Source organism: Otolemur garnettii, unplaced genomic scaffold (assembly GCF_000181295.1).
Source record: "Otolemur garnettii isolate 467f Iridium unplaced genomic scaffold, OtoGar3 scaffold00035, whole genome shotgun sequence".
Taxonomy (NCBI): domain Eukaryota; kingdom Metazoa; phylum Chordata; class Mammalia; order Primates; family Galagidae; genus Otolemur; species Otolemur garnettii.
Window position 1 is genome coordinate 5,111,966 of NW_003852430.1, and position 20,349 is coordinate 5,132,314.

The following is a 20,349-nucleotide window of genomic DNA, read 5'->3' on the forward strand; positions in this document are numbered from 1 at the left end:
GTGCCTGGAGTCTTCTGTCTCCGTCAGTTTCCTGCTACACCACCACAGGAAATAGTCCAGGGGAGATGTGAGTCCCAGCAGCTGGGTCCTGAGCCTGCGCTCTCACCCACCATGCTGTGCCACCTCCCTGGTTGGAAGATGCCACAACCAACCAGACTCCAGACATGACCAGCTTATTTCCATGATGACCTTCCTGGACACAGCTGACTTTTCTTCTTGAATCTACTAGAAATTCAACTGAAGATGTATTTTCTGGTGAGACAGGTAAAGCTCTGTATCATTCAGAGACTACGTATGGGGAATTAGGTTCCCATTGGTTTTTGCTCCTGGCCCTAACTGAAACCAGCTGCTCTGGGAGTCCAAGATGAAAACAGGCATGCCTCAGAAGCACACAGACACCGCTGCGGCCGTGGGCACAACAGGGTGATCCTAAGGAATGGACAAACAAACACTGAAACTCTAATCAGGGACAAGGGAGAGGACCACTCTTTCTCCTCTAGTGTATGGCTCCTTGATCTCAGGACTTAAGCTCTTGATGTCTGTAAAATAGTATATGCATTAAATAAGCTCTAGTGGGCTGCGTGAGAACCCTAAGATCACACCCCTTGAAGGAAATGCAATCTTGGGCCTCTAAAAACAACTTATAGAACTTCCCATTCGCATTTTATATAGCAGCAAGAACTGACTTTATAATGAATGTCATGGTCTTCTTAAATTTTACTTGAAACCCAGTGACATAATTTCAAGAGAGTTGTTTTTTTTTTTTTTGAAAAATCACAAACAAGAATATCTGAAAAATTATAATAAAAAATTCTTAAAGCAAACAGTAGTGTTAGAATCTGTTAGCACTGTCCATCTACAGCCCGGTGCCATCGGGCATAAATTGCAACATTTTACAAGTATGCGACAGATCTCCCAGCTTTAAAAGCTTCCTTTTGAAGTCAGTCCTTTTTCCTTTTTTTGTTAACACAGAAATTTTTTCTACATAGGCAGTCCCAGGTTACAGATGAGGTTAAGATTCCTGAGAATGTATTTACGTTGAATTTGTATGTAACTCAAAATCCCTGATGAACAGCACATCTGTGGAAATAATACTAACCGTAATACTATCATAGCTCATAAGTGGTAATAATACAGTATGATACTACAATAATAACACCCTTGTCTATAATAATAAGTTTCAGAAACTATTGTGCTCTTTCTTCTAATTCCTAGGCTACTAGGAATGCTAGGCTTATTTAGAGCTCCTAATTGAATCAATAATAACCTTTCCATTTCTGTAATTAATCCACTCTGGTCCTTCGTACTAACTGATGCTTTCGTTGGAGTACTGCCTTTCACATGTTCCTTCATTCCTGTTTTATCCTTTGTAATTGTTCCAGTAGTCCAGCAACTGGGGCCTCATGCTTTCCCAATGAATGGTGGCATTTCGCTTTTTCTCCAATTATTTCTATCTTCACTTCCATTGTAATCACCTTTCTCTTCACCACAGAAGCACCTGGACTTGCAGTGGACTTTGACTTTGGAGGCAAGGTCATAAGGGTAAACACCGGCTCACAAAATTGAATTTAGAAGTTAAGACGGAAGGGAAGCCGTGTGTGAGCCACCGTGAACAATGAGACTCGCGCTGGCACAAAGCTGCTGCACCAAAGAACCACTTATACCGTGTGGGTTTGTTTACATGTGCAGAAGACACTAGCTCCCAAATTATGAACTTAATTATTTAATCATAAATTACCCTTATGCGGATCCTCAGAAGCTCATCTTTAGGTAAAGAATGTCAGTAAGTCAGGTGGTCAGGAACCTGGGACCTGCCTGTATTATATTAACATCGAATGACTATCAGTTTCCAAACTCCTCAGCAAGTCCAACTGGACCCACTGCTACAGTTCATACCCCCTGACCACTTTCATCATCAAATTCCCTCCCTGGAGGCCACAGCCTTCTCAGGCCTCTCTCATCACAGGTGTCCATCTCCTTTGCTGCTGGTCTTCGTCTGTCGGTCCCTTTTAAAAGTAGTTTCTAAACTTAGGTCTTCAATATAGCAAACTCTGCTAAAGCCTCACAATTATATTTGATTCTGAAGGCCTATATCTTAGTCCTTCAAAGGAACCTACTACATCTTTAATAAGGCTGCAGAGATCCTAATAATTTTATTAATTTATTATTAAGGAATTTCCAAGTGAGGAGGATCTAGTTATAGCCAATATTCCAAACTCTGAACTAATGAACATTAACAGTGGTTAAGTACGGCAAAGCTAATTAGTAACCCTGGACAAATAATTTAATCTCACCTGTGAATAAGAATAAACTTTCTACTGCCCAGCCACATAATAGAGAAACTGGTTTATGCAGTAGACAGAACAGTGAGAAGGGTCAGAAGAATGAATCCTAAGTTTGGCTCCGCTGGTCGTGACTTGTTCGACTTGGGACCTTAGTTTCCCATATCTATAAATGAGATAGGTCTCTTCAGCTTTAAAAAAAGAAGGCACCATAGATTTATTTTTTTTATTTTACCTCACTCCTACCAAAGCGACCTTTTTACTCCCCATCATAGATAGTAATTCTATGTTATAAACAAATAACGAAAAAGAAAGTTTTGATTTCACATTCATTCCTTAAGCAACAAATTCCTGAGAAAAACAGACAAGATGCTAGACGCTGGGGATGGGCTATTCTATAAAACAGACATACCCTTCTCCTCATGCAGAAGAAACTGCATGCAGCTTAGAGTCTAGGATTAAATAAAAAACCAAGTCTTCTGTCTTAATGTACCTACTAGAGAACGCACACACTTCTGACGTGAAGATCTGAATGATGTGATTAGAACATATTGGCAACACTGATCAAAGTGTAATTTTCTCTTCTTTGAAAATGCCCAGTTATTACCCTTCTCTAGCTAAAACAATGACCTTCAGGAAAGCTGCCTGGCTTCTCCCTGTACTTTCATAGTATCTCTAAATGGGCCAAGTACACTGATTAGGGAAGAATGCAAAGGGAAACTTAAAGCCACATGAAGAGGCCAAAGCACACCAGGAAAGCATGCGAGGAAACACTGAACGAAATTACAGCCAAGTAAGAGGTAATGTGTCTGAGCATGTTGCTTTTTGTTCCCACATCTCTGTCCTCATTTCTTCTTAAGGACCAAAGACTAAATCTCAGCTCTGCCACAGGCCAGCTACTTTATACTGGGCAGATAACTTAGCTTTCCTGAGCCTCAGTTTCTTCCCTGGCAAATGAGGATTAAATCAGATAATATATGTATCTAGTCCAGACTCTGGCACATAGTAAGCCCTGGGTAAGTGATACTGACTGTGGTAGTAAAAATAAATAAGGAAGTCAAGAAGAAGAAAAATCATAATAATCAACCACAAGGTAGAACTAAAGTTACTGGATGGAATTAGAGTAAAATTTTGATGTTCTCAATTTAAAAAGATAGTTCACAATTTTATCAACAAGCATTAAAATCACTTGTATTATAATTCCTTAAATTACCCTTAAAAAAAGATAAAAATTTGTCTTCTTGTCATAAAGTAACTTTAAGTTCAAAATATATTTTGCTATTAAAATTCATCTTCCATCCTATATATATAACCCCCTATTCTGTAGTCTTCAAAAATGTCAATGTCATAAATACCTGGAAAAAGGCTGTAAGACTGTTCCCACTTAAAGTAGGTCAAATGCATTATGATCCAAGAACTGGATCCTACTCTGAAGGCAGGGGGATGCCATGAGGGCTCACCCAACAAACTTGGAATTCGGGCGTTAAAGTACTGGACCAGGGTAAATTTATGAACTTGTTAACTAGGTGACTCCAAGAGAATACCCCCATTCTTAGGAAATAAATGCTGACATAAAGAACCATGGCGTATACAACTTACCCTCAAACGGTTCAGGTAAAACAGCAGCTGTGTGCGTCCCCACAAGAGGTGAGGGGAGTGATCACGCAAACAGCTTACAATGCTCACAAGCATTCAATCTAACAAAAAGGTTCTGCAGACTATTTTTACTTTTGCAAGATTTATTTCCAAATTATTTCCAAACACAGAGCTTAAAAAAACATGTCTCTGATCTTTCCCTGCTAATTTGTATTTCACATATGTTGTTATCTGTAAGAGCCATCCGATTATGTCAAGTACCTTAGACACCCCCTAGTTCACCCTCCTACCAGTGGAGGTGTAATCATTTCTATACCCCCTCTGATACATTATAACCAAATCTCTACCCAATTTTTGGTGGAAGTTTTGTGAGGCTGCCCTGTGTCATGAAGCTGTCGGTGGTGGTTTCATGTCAGGCAATTGTAGTTGTTATACATCATATACTGAGTGGTGGACCCAAAGGTACTAAGTCCTAATCCCTGGAAACTGTGAATGTTAACTTATTTGAAAAGGGATCTTTGTAGAGACGATTAAATTAATGATCTTACGATGGGGAGATATCCTGAATTATGCCCATGCATGCTGAATCCAAACATGCTTGTAAAAGAGAGGCATAGGGAAATTTGACACAGAGGGAACAGGAGAAGGCAATGTGACCAGAGACTGGAAAGGTGAGGCCAGAAGTAAAGGAAGCCGGCAGGCACTGGGAGCTGAAGAGGCAAAGGAGGGAACACAGCCTTGCTGGGGCCTCCATTCCAGCCCAGGGGAAATGATTTCTGTCTTCTGCCTCCAGAACTGTCAGAGAATAAATTTCTCTTGGTTGGAAATCACTGAGTTTGTGGTCATTTGTCACAGCTGTCATTGGAAACTAGTAATACCATAGTCAGTATCTGCTGAGGATGGTTCCAAGACTCCCCAAGGATATCCAACACTCCACAGATGCTCCCGTCTCTCACGTGAAATGGCACTGTAGTTACATATGGGGTATTCTTCCCACCTATAAATCTGAGAAGCATGACTTCTTGAACCACAAAGCAGAGGGGAGAATTAAAAGAGGGTTCCCAGGTTAAGCCAGCAGTCACCTCACCTTATGAGCTCCCGGTATATTAAGACACAGTCCGTCACATCACGGAACTCACAATACAGTTAACATTTAGTCCCTTAATGCCTGTATATGAAACTCGGGGTTATTCTAAAAAGTCAGTATGTCACTCTTATCCTCAAAAATTTCCAATAGCATCCTTGGCGACCCAATCATATCTGCGTCCTACCTGGCTTCACCTTTTTCTACCTACCTTTGTTTCCTCCCAGCAAACTCCAGCAGTCAACACATCAGGCTCCCTGTGTCCCCGGCCTTACCCCCTCCTCTGTACCTGTCCTACTAGACCCCAAATACTCAGAGCCACCCCTAGTCTCCAAGGTCTGACCTCTTAAAACCCATATTGTTTGCCCACGCATTCTGGCACTTTATCAAACACTGCCTGGTGTGACTGTCTAATGGTTTCACACGTATTTTATATCATCAACAGAAAAACTACAATGAAACACAGAACTTCCTAAACTGTATTTTAAATACAGCCCTGGTTATAAAAGAAGTTTGATATTTAATCATGTTGAAAGTAAGCATAATGGTATTCTGGAATTTTTGTGAGTGAAGAATCTATCACCAAGAAATCACTATTCTTTATGACAGAAAGACATTTGGAAATTCTCAATCCCAATCTACTATTTATCTGCAAGAAACCATTTCAAAGGCCAGGCACGATGGCTCACGCCTGTAACCCAGAACTCTGGGAGACCAAGGTGGGTGGATCACCTGAGCTCATGAGTTCAAGACCAGCCTCAACCAGACAGAGACTCCATGTCTAAAAATAGCCAGGTTTTGTGGCGAGCACCTATAGTCCCAGCTACTCGGGAGGCTGAGGCAAGGGGATCACTTGAGTCACTAAGTTTGAGGTTGCTGTGAGCTGCGAGGCCATAGCACTCTACCAAGGGTGACGAAATGAGACTCTGTCTCCAAAAAAAAAAAAAAAGAAAGAAAGAAACCATTTCACACTCTCCCCTATATCTCTTATAAATCTGAAAATATCAACTATTTTTCCACTTTTATAAAAGTCCTATTTGCGAGATTTGCTCCTAAATTCTATACTTTGGGCCTCTAATCACACATTTCTCCAAAAACCATTCAACCTTTCCTTGATTGAATAGATGTTATCTCTGATACTACAGCAGAATTAACTTTAATGTCAAGCCCTGCTTGTAATGGAATCAGACAATCCAGTTCCCAAGTTTAGCTTCCCCCTCCCCTTTTATTTATAATTATCCAACTCTAAATTTATCCTCAAGAATTTAGTGTAGCAGAGAGCACAAGAATCTGGAGTCAGACTGGGGTATAATTTTCACTTTCTCCTTAAACTTTTATCCAGAACACAGGAAACCAGGCAATCTCTCTTAGCCTTACTTCCCATACCAGTGCTGAGAATTACCAGCTATGTGACCTCAGGAAACTGAAATCTCTCTGTGCATCAGTTTCATCATTTGTAACACAAGGACAACGATAATCAGGACAGAGCTGCAAGGACTGTTGTAAGAATTAAACATATGAAGGCACAGAAGTGACAGACCTGGCACATGCTCAACTCTAAACCAACATTAGCAGTTTTAATTCTTAATATTGATCATTATAAAGTGCTAAGTATCCTGAGTAGGGGATCAATAAGGAATACCTACTATTATTTTCTAAACCACATGGTAATACTTACTGGTTATACCAAATGGAACTGATGGTTATTTATATTACTTACCCACTTACCCATGCCAAGGGGTTCTCAAAGTAAGGCCCGAGCTCATTTTGTTAGAAATGCCAATTTTCAGGCCCTTCCCCAGACCTAGTAAACCAAAAGGTCTTGGGATGGGGCAATCTCTCAACAAGCCCTCTAAGTGAGTCTGATGCAGCTAATGTTAGGAAACCACTGATATAAATCTAAGATCTTGAAAAGATACTCCATTTGCACATTTTAAGAACTAAAAACACTGTACTCAAATAAGCAGTATTTTTCACTAGCCTTTTATAGAAAGTCAATACTTCAAATATTCACCTATTCCCTATGTGGCCACACATGTAAAATTACTCAGTAACCCTGGAATAGTCAAAGACATAGAGCAAGCACAGATTTTTTTTCTATTCTCTAAATGATATTACAAACCTCAAGGTGTTCTCGGCTTGGGGGTTTGTGTTTCCTCCCCCACCAAATCATAAAATAAAGAACAGTATGACTGATTCAGTGGAGTCATGAAATTGTTGACTTTACTATGTGGGCAAAGGACATCTATGCCATGAGTAAATCAAGAGTCCCAAAGACATGATGGAACAGATATAAAAATGGGATCGTCAAATAGGTGTCTCCCATGCAGTAACCATGGTTTGTGACTAACAGAGGGCGTGGCCCAACACTGGCATCCAGGCCGCCTCCTCTCCAAATGCATTTATGTGTCAACGAATTACAATTTAGAAAGAAGAGAAAAACATTTAGACCAAATAGCCTCCTACACAACGTTAAGGAATAAATCTGCAATACAGCTGATCAGCATTAAAGAATATATTTCCATTATAAATTGCCAATTAGCTGGATGATATGCAAAGAAAGCCCATTATATACCCTTTCCAGACTCCAATCTTCTCCTTAAATCATTCATTCCCTTAAATTATTCACCTTGAACATAGCCTCTCAGTTACGGCTTAAGTTTCAATCCTGGGCCCAAGTAAACAATTAAAAGGAATCTTCTAATCTCTGATAACTGTTCGAATGTTTCAGAAAATAAAGTACTTCCTTCTTTCTTGCCCTATCCCCACTCCTCAAGAAAGGCAAAAGCTAAATCGTAAATACTTAAATCTTAGAAGCCATTTCTTACACTATCATCCTATGAATTCCTAACCAGCAAATTGCATGTGGTCAGTAACAAGTAAAGACCCTCTAGTTTATAAAGAGATAGGACTTTGTGCCATAAGTATAATAAGCACAAATAAATACTATAAGTGAAAAAAGAATGTCACCAATTTTATATTTTAGAACAATTTTCCAGGTAAAATTCAGCTAACAGAAGCCATGAGTTATTTTCAGTAACAACCTGCTCATATTCTAATACCACAGTTTAAATGATTCTAAAGAACAATATATAAATATTCCTGACACCAGTTTACCTGGAAACCACAATGTACAATGCAAATAATCTGGTCTACTTGGAGTATAAAAACACTTAGGGGGCAGCAGACATGAATGTGTTAATTGGACTTTATTCGTAAAAGTATTCTGAAGAATAATGAATCAAAAGGAACACATTCTTTCCAGAACAATCCCTTTAAGGACAGACTTAGTCATAACAACTAAACTACAATACTAAAAGTTAAACATCTTTGGAAGAAAGCCAGTGATGTCTGCTCACTGACAAACAGAAGTTTTAATTAATCAGCCTATTTACTTTTAACAAATGTAACTTTAGCTCTGAAAAGTATACAAAATATACAATTTTTTCTGAAGAAAAAGTTATATTTTAAAAGTCCTTGCCAAATACTAATATTTTTTTTAAAAAATAGATGCAATAGCACATATAAGCTAAGAGATCATCTAAAAGTTCCACCACAATGTTCATTTTTCTCAGCCATATAAACTTTTTTTAAAAAACTGACCATGCCAGAATCATCCCTAGGCCCACAGTGTATGTGATTTGACAGCTGCATACATCATACCTTCCTAAGTCACAGGGATCTAATTAGCAAGCAGCTGGAAGAAAACGCAATCTCACAGGCCAGGGGGACCTGCAACGTATCACAATGCTCAAAGAAGTCAAAGGCTGGACACCTCACCTCATTCAGACTCAAGTTCTCATTTCACAACTGGTAGAGCAACTTTCCCAGCAAGCAGGGGTGGCCGGCTGCCCCTTCTGTTAAGGGAGGGAACCGAACGGGATGATTTGGTAGTTACCTGCCAACTGTGACTCTAAGTAAAACTACCACTGAGGACCCCAAATTGCCGATCTTTCAGAAGTAGGAGAAATCTGCATTAATCCCCTTTCTTTGAGCAGAGTGTGTAAGAGAAAAGGGGGAAGTAGAGAATGACTTCAGGCCTCCAGTCAATGCTTACAAATCTGCAGGGGGTTTGGGGGGGGGGGGGCAGAGAAGAGAAGACGGATGCAGCTAACAGGATCACTTTAGATAAGGAATTCTTCAGCATCCCTCCTCCTCTAAGGCAAGGAGGCAACAGGCCAATCTATCTCCTCAAGAGATTCTGAACTCACAATTCCAGCCTTTTCTAAAATGAATAAATGAAAAGTGCAAGTACTGGGCGGCGCCTGTGGCTCAAAGGAGTAGGGCACCGGCCCCATATGCCAGAGGTGGTGGGTCCAAACCCAGCCCCAGCCAAAAAGAAAAAGAAAAGAAAAGAGCAAGTATTTGAGATAAGAAAAGGGATATGATGGGGCTCGGCGCCCGCAGCTCAGTGGGTAGGGCTCCAGCCACATACGTGGAGGCAGGTGGCTTGAAACCCAGCCTCACCTTGCTAAATAACAATAACAACTGCAATAAAAAAAAAAAAATAGCCAGGTGTTGTGGCGGCCGCCTGTAGTCCCAGTTACTTGGGAGACTGAGGCAAAAGGATCACTTAAGCCCAAGAGTTGGATGTTGCTGAACTGTGATGCCACAGAACTCTACCAAAAGTGACACAGTGAGACTCTGTCTCAAAAAAAAAAAAAAGGAGAAAAGGGGTGGTAGAAGGACCTAAGGCAAGTCAGACTCCCTTCATTATTCTGTCGGCCACCATCCAAGTCAATCCACTCTTCTAGATCATAAGCTCTCATTTGCTGAGTGCTTAACACCACGCTAAGTACGGTGCTTACACTTAGGATCCTTACACTAACCAGGCATGACCGCCATTTTACACATGAGGGCATAAGAAGATGAAGTTGACACAAATACTAAACTGCAAAGCCTTGAACGCACCCCATTTGCCTGACCTCAAGGGCAGAGCTGCTTCCGCCGGCCGCTGCTGCTGCCTCTCATGTTTGGCTCACATGTCACACACTGATGACCTTGCAGGAGAAAGGCTCCTTCCAAAGGTCATTTGCTCTAAGTTAGCTCAATATACTACTACAAAATGGAAAAAAAAAAAAAATCCCGGGAAGAAGGTCTGTTTGGGGACCAACTTCCAAAGCACCTCACTGTCCCAAAGGAGCAGGACTACCAAGAGCTGTTCTCCTCGGAGTCACAACAAGGGTGAGAGGACCAGGATAAAATAATTATATAATGCTAAATTAAAATCAACAAATAAAATAATAATTTAGAAAAGACAAATTTTTTAAGAATTACTTAAAAGATGAAGAACACGACCCTAGTCTGAATCAGCAGACTCAAGCTCCGGGCAGCTTGTTACAGTGTATGAAGCCAAGGACAGGGGTGTCCGAACCCTGGGCTCCTTCTGGCAACTCTATGCACAACTCCAAGGCAAAGAGGGACACCTGGGGGGCACCAAGCAGCCCCTCCCTCCCTTTCCCCTTATTCTCTCTCTTTTCACCTTTAACCTGCCATTTCTCCCTCTCATGTGACTATAGTTAAAACCAACAAAATAGAGAACACACACAGAAATACTCAGATTTTATCTGAATGATTTTACTGTTATTTCTTTCTCTCCTGATTCATCGATTACACATTCATTTCATCAACTCATCTCTCCTGGTCACCCTTTTCCTTAAACATTTATAGAACATGATCCCATTTAATTAAAAGCTCTTCAGATAACATAATTTTCATTAATTAAAAAGGGATTTGATAGAGCAAGAAAGATAAAGAACCTATTCCCTTCCTTTCTCTGTTTCTCCCTAAATATATTCAACATTTCAGATGAAGAATATTTTTGTAAAAAACCAATGCAAAAGAAATATCTTTCTAATATTAAGATTTTTTTTATCCAAAATTCATATACTTAACTTTATACTTCTCACTAATTGGATTATGACCAAATGGCCACCAAAAATAAACGTATTCAACATTCCTTTTAGTGAGACAAAATGAGGCCATCTAGTGCAACCTTCCTTTCATGAAATCTTAAGTGAAACATGGACAAGATCACATGCCTAGTGCGACTGACTAGTACAACCCAAAGCTTACAAACCCCAGAATATTTTGGGATATTTAATCATTTTTCTCCACTTGAGATTAAATGCTATAACTTCCAGACATAAAAAATGAGGGCTGGGTGGCTGACACCTGTAATCCTAGCATTCTGAGAGGCACAGGTAGGTGGACTGCTTGAGCTCAGGAGTCTAAGACCAGCCTCAGCAAGAGTGAGACCCCCATCTCTACTAAAAATAGAGAAGTTAACCAGGTGTGGCAGCTTCCTACCTACTATAGGTACCAATTAGCTGGTACCTATAGTCTCAGCTAATTGGGAGGCTGAGGCAAGGGGATCACTTGAGTCCAGGAGTTTGAGGTTGCTGTGAGCTATGACACCAGTGTACTCCAGCCTAGGCAACAGAATAAGACTCTACCTCAAAAAAAAAAAAAAAAAAACTAAAAAACAAAATAAATGAAAGGCAAAAAGCTATGTTCTGACACAGTTGAGTTTTGTGTCAGAAATTTTAGGCTCGCAGCCCATAGCACAGTGGTTATGGCACGAGCCGCATACACAAAAGTTGGCAGGTTCGAACCCAGCCCAGGCCAGCTAAATAACAATGACAACTGAAACAACAACAACAACAACAAAAATAGCTGGGTGTTGTGGCGGGTACCTGTAGTCCCAGCTACTTGGGAGGCTGAGGCAAGAGATCTGTTTAAGACCAAGAGTTGGAGGTTTCTGTGAGCTGGAACGCCACAGCACTCCACCAAAGGGGATATAGTGAAACACTGTCTCAAAAAATAAATGAATAAAAGAAAAATGAAAAAGAAATTTTAGTGCACAACTCTCAGAATTACAAGAAAAGTCCATTTTGAGCAGATGCTAAAACAGAACAAGAATCTAGGCAGCTCCCAGGCAGGGGAAGTGAGCCAAGACGTGACTGTCTAGCTTTCCCCGCTCCCTAAAGTGGTTTCTCATTTCATAAGAGCTCATTTTAAATTCTGACCTATAATACACTTCAAGAAACAAATGAACTTTGCTTACAACCCTAGGCAGTTAGATTGGCATCGATCTATCGGCTATGAAGCCTAAAACACTTACTTTTCCCAATTTTTAGTGTGTTGCAAGAGAAGTGAAGTCGTAACTCTTTGGGATGTGTCACTGTATCCATTTTTTTAAAATTACACATTCTAGGTAAATCAGGATCTGAATCCTTGCTGTCTGACCCTAAAGACTGTATGTGTGTAACTGCTAAATTACGTCAGCTTGGAGGGTTGTCAGAAGGAGCAGAGGACTGAACGTGTGTGATGTGTACTGCACACAATTCTTGCCAGGCACCATGAGGGGACCCAGGGATCAGTCCAATGTATTCTGTCTACAAACAGCTCAACTAGTATTTTGACACCCTTAGCAAAGGCAGCATCCTTATAATCATCTAATAAGTGAAACTCATGAGATGAAATTCCCAGTCCAAAATGCCCAGCACATAGTAGGCCCTACAATGAATATCTGTCTAGTGCCAGTGCTATGGTCCTCCTATGAGGGCCATTCTCATTTGTGTGTCTACTTCTCTTTGGTGCCCACTGCCAGCAGGTGTGATGTGATGACCAACCTGGAACCACAGCAGCTATCCTTTGTGTCCCCCATACATATGCACACATCCACTGCCAGATGATCAAAGCTACAAAGACTGCTGGGCCAGCAGCAGCCAAGAGCCTGCTTCCCTTGGAGCCACCTCAGCAATGGAAAAATCCTGCCAGAACCTTCATCTAACCCTCTGCCATCCACGTAAATCTGATGCCAGAACTTGGTTTGAATCTTAAGAGAAAAAAATATTCTTACTGAGAAATGCAACTTTTCCATGCACTAACATATAAACATTTACAGATGTCTTAGCTGAGATAGTTTAGAGTCCAATAATAAAAGGTTTTACTGGCTCGGCGCCTATAGCTCAACCGGCTAAGGCGCCAGCCACATACACCTAAGGTGGCGGGTTCGAATCCACAGCCCGGACCCGCCAAACAACAATGACGGCTGCAACCAAAAAATAGCCGGGCGTTGTGGCGGGCGCCTGTGGTCCCAGCTACTTGGGAGGTGGAGGCAGGAGACTCGCTTGAGCCCAGGAGTTGGAGGTTGCTGTGAGCTGTAATGCCATGGCACTCTACCCAGGGGGACAGCTTGAGGCTCTGTCTCAAAAAAAAAAAAAAAAAAGGTTTTACTAGTGTCACAGAATGCACCTCAAACTTCACCCCAGTCCATTGCCATGGACAAGAGTCGTCCTCCCACTGAGTGCATGGAATGTGCCAGATGAGACAAAAGTTTGGGATAGGGCAGATGAAGTGTAGAATCCTTCATTAAAATGTACGACATATTTCCTCACAAAAGTTTCACAAAGCAGAGGGTCTCCACTTTTTAATCTCTTGCCAACCACTGGAGGGAGGACTCAGCTCCCAGTAGTTACAGAAGCCCCCTACAGACAAGACTCTCATCTGGGGTGTGGATGACATGCCCTCCCCCAGGGGCATTATCTGAGTTTGAGGAAAGGATTCCAATGAGTGGTGAGGGAGAGGGGACTGAGAGGCAGCTCTGGTGATTCTTATACGTCCCTTTAGAGAAGGTGACTAGACAGGATCACACAATTGGTAACAGTAACATCACTATTAGTAACAGTGTAATATCACTCCTAAGCAATATGATAGTTTAAACGAGATTTGTGGGCTACCTTAAGACTATGACCATATATAAAATAATGTTTCCACGTGAAAAAATTCTTTACACATAGAAATATTACCTATTTCCAACTATAGGGATGTCCATAAAAGCAGAGAAGAGCAACCAATAATTAAATGTGAAGTCCCAAGAGTTCTTTACCAGAGGTGTATAGAAGGCCAGGTCAATGGTCAATGAGTCCTTGACATTGTAGGCACACTTTATATCCATCCGTACATTTCTAAAGAGCTTATATCTGATTCTCAAAGTGACCGACCCATGGCATGCAAATAAATGTTACTTTAAGAACCAGGACTACTAACTGCATCATAGAGAAATGCAAACACAAACACCAATCCCTGGATTATACGAAGTATAAGAAGTAAAAAAAAATTTTTTTTGGTAAAGTCTAGCTATGTCACATAGGCTGGACTCCAACACCTGGGGTCAAGCAAAGGAAATAAAATTACTTTATACTTCTATCTCTACAATCCATTTTTATTATCATCTAACGCTCTGCCATCCACAAGTTTGGTTTGTTTGGGGTTTTTTTTTGCAGTTTTTGGCCAGAGCAGGGATGGGACCAGCGCCCTAGCCCTTGAACCACAGGTGCTGCCCATATCCACAAGTTCTGATGCCATAACTTGGTTTGAATCTTGAGAGAGAAAAAAAAAAATCTTACTGAGAAATGCAGCTTTTCCACACACTAAAATATAAATATTTACAGATTTCTTAAAATGCTAAGGTTGTTTAGAGTCCAATAATAGCAGGTTTTGCTAATGTCACAGAAAGCACTGTAATCACTGGGTACTTATCATACCACCTCTGTCACCACCCAGTCTACACACCAAATAATTATAGATGCCTAAAACCCATGTGAGAGGCTCTAGGAATTAAACTTTCAAGTTGATATTCAAAGCTGCCCTTCAGAGCTACACGATCACTACACAATCGATTGAAGGATGCAAAAGAATTCCAAAACGTGAAAGAAAGAAAGAAAAGCTGACCTTCATGAGATGCTGATTTATCCATTTTGTAAAGGTTTTCTTTTGAACTTTGTCCCGTTCATCTGGAAGAAAAAGAAAGATCTAAAGTTGGTAAAATCAATGAATAAGAGACTTTACTAGTGACCACACATGTAAACTTAAAATAAGACAATCAAAAGATACTGTTACATCAGAGTTTTGTTGTTGTTGTTGTTAACCTTTGGCAACTTTAGGCTATCTGAAAGAAAGTGCTGAAGAGCTGTTTGCCAGACTGGTCTCTTCCCAGTGCTGTATTTGCCAACATTCCTCCACTAAACAAATGCCCCCTGTCCCTTTGACCCATAATCTACCGCCACAAAGTTGTCTAACCTGAGCCTTTCCAGCTCAGGTGAGCCCTGGCACTGCACTGAATTTACCAAATATTTGAACACAAGTTACACGCCATTTGCTCTTCACAATCATAAGAGGAAGGCAGGTATTATCATCACCATTTTACAGAAAAAGAAATCAAGACTTAGGTTAAAAAATTTGCCCGTGATTATTTAGCAAACAGTTTAAAGTCTTGACAAAAGGCAGACAAAGATTGAGATTCTTTGGCATTAAGTGGACTCTGGCTTAATTATCAGAATTAAGTATTATGCTTAATTATTCACTTTCTCTCCAGGATTCCCTGTGTTTAAATGCCCCAACTATGTCCTCACTATGGAGAATGATCCTGCTTTGGTTACTACAGACACAGTACAGAAGGGGGAGAGAAGAAGCCTAATCACAACTCAAACGTTCAGCAGTGACAGGTAGCCCGTGGCTATCACGCTGTAAAGCACAGACAGAGAACAGTCCCATCATCACAGACGTTTCTATCAGGCAGCACTGCTCTGGAACTAAGCTCTATGGGTCAGCACTGCTCTGGAACAAAGCTCTAATCCGACAGCACTGTTCTGGAACTAAGCTCTATCAGAGAGCACTGCTCCGGAACAAAGCTCTAATTGGACAGCACTGCTCTGGAACAAAGCTCTAATCGGACAGCACTGCTCTGGAACAAAGCTCTAATTGGACAGTACTGCTCTGGAACAAAGCAGTGCTCTAATTGGACAGCACTGCTCTGGAACAAAGCAGTGCTCTAATTGGACAGTACTGCTCTGGAACAAAGCAGTGCTCTAATTGGACAGCACTGCTCTGGAACAAAGCAGTGCTCTAATTGGACAGCACCGCTCTAGAACAAAGCTCTATCGGGCAGCACTGCTCTGGAACAAAGCTTTTACTAAACACCACCGCTCTGGAACAACGTGCCAATATGTATGCAAAAAAGCCTTAAAAATAGAAATACCCTTTCCCAGAAAGTCTACTTCTGAAATTTATTCTAAAATTATAGTCATGGCATGTAAGAAATCCATCCATGAAAAATATAAACCAGAGTGTTTATGATGGGAAAATAAAATTTTTGAAAAAACATAAATATTCAAAAAATGAGGAAAATTTTCCTAAAGAAATGTTAGGAAAGCATCTAATGGCTTGCACATATTCAATTATTCGCAGAGCTACTCCATGATGGCATATGACTTAGAGTTCTCCTGTACATTAATGCCAATATGAAGGGGGTCAAGGGACCATATCACCTAGTATGTATTTCATAAGCATTTTTTATCCCAAGTACCTCCTTGAAAACCCTTTCATTTCCTACCACTATCAGAGACAAACTAAACACAGTCTATCATTTGATCCTGTCTGTAATAAACCCCTTTCCAATGCCACAAACTTCTATCTACATCTTGAATAACAGTAGGTATTAAAAAATTGGACAAGAGGTTATAAAAAACAGACCCAGAAGGTAGAGGCTTGCTAATTCTGAATACAAATGGACAGAATTGTTTTTTTAAGAGACAAGGTCTCACTCTGTCACTCAGGCTGGTGGGCAGAGCTGTGGTCATAGCTTACTATAGCCTCAAACTCTGGAGCTCAAGAGATCCTCCCCACTCAGCCTCCCCAATAGCTGGGACTACAAGGTGTACACTATGACAACCAATTTTGTTTGTTGATTTTTTTTTTTTAAGAGATGGGGATCTTTCTATCTTGCCGAGGTTTCTCAAAACTCCTAGCCTCAGTGATCCGCTCACCTTGGCCTTTCACAGCACCAGAATTACAGGTGTGAGCCACTGCACCCAGTCAGATTTTACATTTCCTGATTCCAACTGTAAAATTCCCAGGCACACTGCTCATTACTAAGTATTATGTCAAGAACAATGATATTAATAATTATTAACCAACAATATCATCCATAAAATGTTTATTAATTCCCCCTAAGGTTGGGCCCTTAGGGACATCATCTATACCTCATTTGCCTGTGTCTACCCCATACTAGATGCCACAATGCTTTTTTTAACTCAGCAAATACGTGCCCATTATGTGAAGTATGTTTCAGAAAGGACAACCCAACTCAGGAAAACAATCCAGAATTACTTATCTACAGCAGTACATACAACTTTATCTCTTAAAGCAATAATGGTGTCTTAAATGTCTTTTGGCCTTGCTATTCCTAAAAAGGTCAAAATGAAATGAAGTTATTAAGTTGTACATAAGGCAAGAACAAGAAGGAGGAAAATTCTTCTAGTCCTTCTTACTCATCAAATGCAGATTCGACACCTCCTTTATATATATTCATACATTCCAGCATTTCTCAGGTCATCTGATGAGCCCAGTGGCATGCTGATGATGGAACCACTGGGCTGGAGAGAATATGAACTGGCTTTGGACTCTGAAGCTCATCCTCTAGAAAGGACACAGGATAGGAAGGCAGTGTGACGAGTACCCCAACTGGAGAAAGCACCCGGCACGCACCATGGAAGCAGGCAGTGGAGAGAGGGCCAGCACGACCCTGCCCAGGGCAATGAGGTGAGGCTGCAGAAGAGGACCCAGGGTAGCAGGACAAAATCCAGACACAGACAGACTTCTACCAAAAAGAAGTGCTGACTTTATAGTTTAATATGGAAAGAGCCGTGGTGAGGACCCACATATTGTGATCCCCTCCAGAGTGCCTTGTGGTATCCCCAAGATACCGTCATCTTTTAAATGAAGAGCTGAATACACCCCATCACAGTGAGCTGCAGAATGTGGCCCTGCTATGTGAGAGTGGACAAGTGACCATAAACAATGGAAGCTGTGTGCCAAAGCCTAGCACTCACATCACATGTCCAGCAGTGCCTTTCTAAGCATCCAGCAAAAAAAAAAAAAAGGAATAAACAACAACAACAACAAATCTTAGTTCCTAGGTAACATTCATATCATTCCCTTCCTACTAGCAACCTAGGACCCTAAAGTTAAATTCTCAAGAAAAAAATTAGTTTAAAATCTTTAAAATTCAATAATAGACAAGTTTCCATAGTGAGTTAAAAAATGTAATTGTTCTCCAAAATTTTATTAATTTATCAAATCATCTTGTAGTAATGTGAGTTCTTACAAATCTACTCTGCTCTGTTCAATTTAACAACATATAATATGCATTACAGGAACTCCTGTCTTCTTAGGACATAAGGGTTAACAAAACAGTTTTCTTATTTTCTACATTAATACAAACAGGTCCTATACTTGAAGGAACATGAAGAAGTAGAGCAAAAGTTTTAAAGATGAACTGGCTAATTTTCTCACTCAAGGGGTGTATCAACCAAGCTGTTTAATCAGATAATTTACCTCCAAGTACAGAGGAGAAATTCACACTTAACATTATTAATGTAACTGCAAAAAGGGTCTTTTGATCCCTGAGGTTTTGTTGGTGGTTGTGTGATAGGCTGATCAGGTGAGACGGTGCTGAGTATGAGGAAGGTAACAGGATGTGGAAATCATGATCCCCATCTAAAGCACAAGAGTAAGGTCCAAAGCCTGACGCTGGCCATCAGACACATAACTCACAAGCTCCAGTGCTGTTTCCTGACAGTAACAACCTCAGCCTTTCCTTTTACATCATGACAAACTTAGATGGGTCCCTTTCCATAGCAAGGGAGGCTCTTTAAGCTACAATGGTCCCCCAGTGCTGTAATAATGACAGAAGAATGCATATGAATTTTAAGGGCCTCAACTTTCTCCAAGAGATCACGCTACAGTCAGGGAATAATTGAAGTCTGAGAAGACTCCATAAATCATACTATTTTCCATATGCATTATTTCAAAAGGGAGTCATTTTAAAAGGAAGTATTCCAGATTACACCATCTAATTTTCCAATTATGAATGTCATAATGGGCCTCTATTTCGTTTCAGCCAAGTATGCCTAACACGGAGATTTATATTTAGGCCAATGTTGCTATGACAACAAAAAGGGAAAATCATTCCTGTGGTTTTAACCAATTTTATTGGTTTTATCATTTATTATTCTGAGAGAAGCTTTGTAACATGCCTCTATTTAGAAGTTATTTCCTTTATAGATGAAGCTCTAAATAAAAACATACACTTATGTTCACCTTATAAATTAAACATGGCTGAAAATATGTAATGACACTGAATGCAAAGAATTAGAGAACTGGGGGGGGGGGACCAAATATGCAAAAAGAGCACTGACTACCACAAGCTACACAGACTGGTTTGCAGTGAAATCCAATCAAAACTTAGTATCACACACATAGTAAATACTGAGGTTATATAAATACACATCCTATGGGGGGGGGGGCGTGGTTCTCTCCAGGAAGCCTCAGAAGTTGTCCTGATTTCAGACCAGATTTCTGCAGGGCTGCCCCTACTCTGCCAAACTCTCGCCATGCAAACTGAAGCAGGTAGCGTAACTTTCCTTTCCCGGTTCTGAAACGTGAAAGTGGTATTAGCAGGTGATACTACTGACCCATGCAGCACATCAGTCCCACCAGCTTGTCGTTCCAGTCTTGATCATTTTTCATGAGGTGCCCCATCATTCTGCGGGAAATCTGTGCTGTCGCTCCCTAAACTCTCTCTGTACAAACTCTGATCTGTCAGAGTCCTGTTAACTTTCTGAGTAGAAAGGAAAACACTGACTAGACACTCCTACTTGCAAGCTGAACTCGAGTCAACACCTCCTTTTAAACAAACATTAACAAATGCAGACTCCTCTATAATTTTGTAGGGGACAGCACCTACAACTGTTACTAAAAAGAAACTGTTACTAAAAGAAACACTTATCCTTTTAATCTTAAAGCTGTTCACAAGAATTCCCTTTAAAAAGAAAGTTTTGATCTCCCCCTCTTTATTTTGCAATGAAGCAAACCAATAGGATGTTAGATTTCACAGCTGAACTAACTCATCCCATTCTCTCTTCTAAAGCCCCAGGCAGAATTCCCCTGAAATAAAAACAATATCCAGCAGAACTAGTTTAACTTATTCCTGATATGTATGTATGCTAGGAACAGGAAAGCTCACCTTTATAGGCTAAACATACATCCCTCAAGGAGAATACTGCTCTCAGGCATTTCTTTGTAAATACTTCATAGATAAATTTTCATTTGGATTTCACAACAGTTCTCTGAGTTGGGTGGTATTGTCCTCATTTTAAAAACGGTGAGGGTCGCGTAGAGTAGCTCACACGTGTAATCCCAGCACATCCCAGGTAGAAGGACTGCTTGAGCTTAGGAGTTCAAGACCAGCCTGAACAAGAGCAAGAACCCATTTCTACTGAAAAAAAAAAAAAAAAATAGAAAAACTAGCCTGGAGTTGTG

At 40.6% G+C, this 20,349-nt stretch overlaps 1 protein-coding gene across 6 annotated transcripts in view; it reads right to left on the reverse strand.

The window, feature by feature from the left end:
* DST (dystonin) overlaps positions 1–20,349 on the reverse strand; it is a 480,961-nt gene that overhangs the window by 262,962 nt on the left and 197,650 nt on the right. For all 6 annotated transcript variants that reach the window (XM_012805072.2, XM_012805073.1, XM_012805074.1 and 3 more), the window contains one exon: positions 14,701–14,762. In XM_012805072.2, the coding sequence (XP_012660526.1) occupies positions 14,701–14,762 (62 nt within the window). The remainder of the gene's footprint in view (positions 1–14,700; positions 14,763–20,349) is intronic.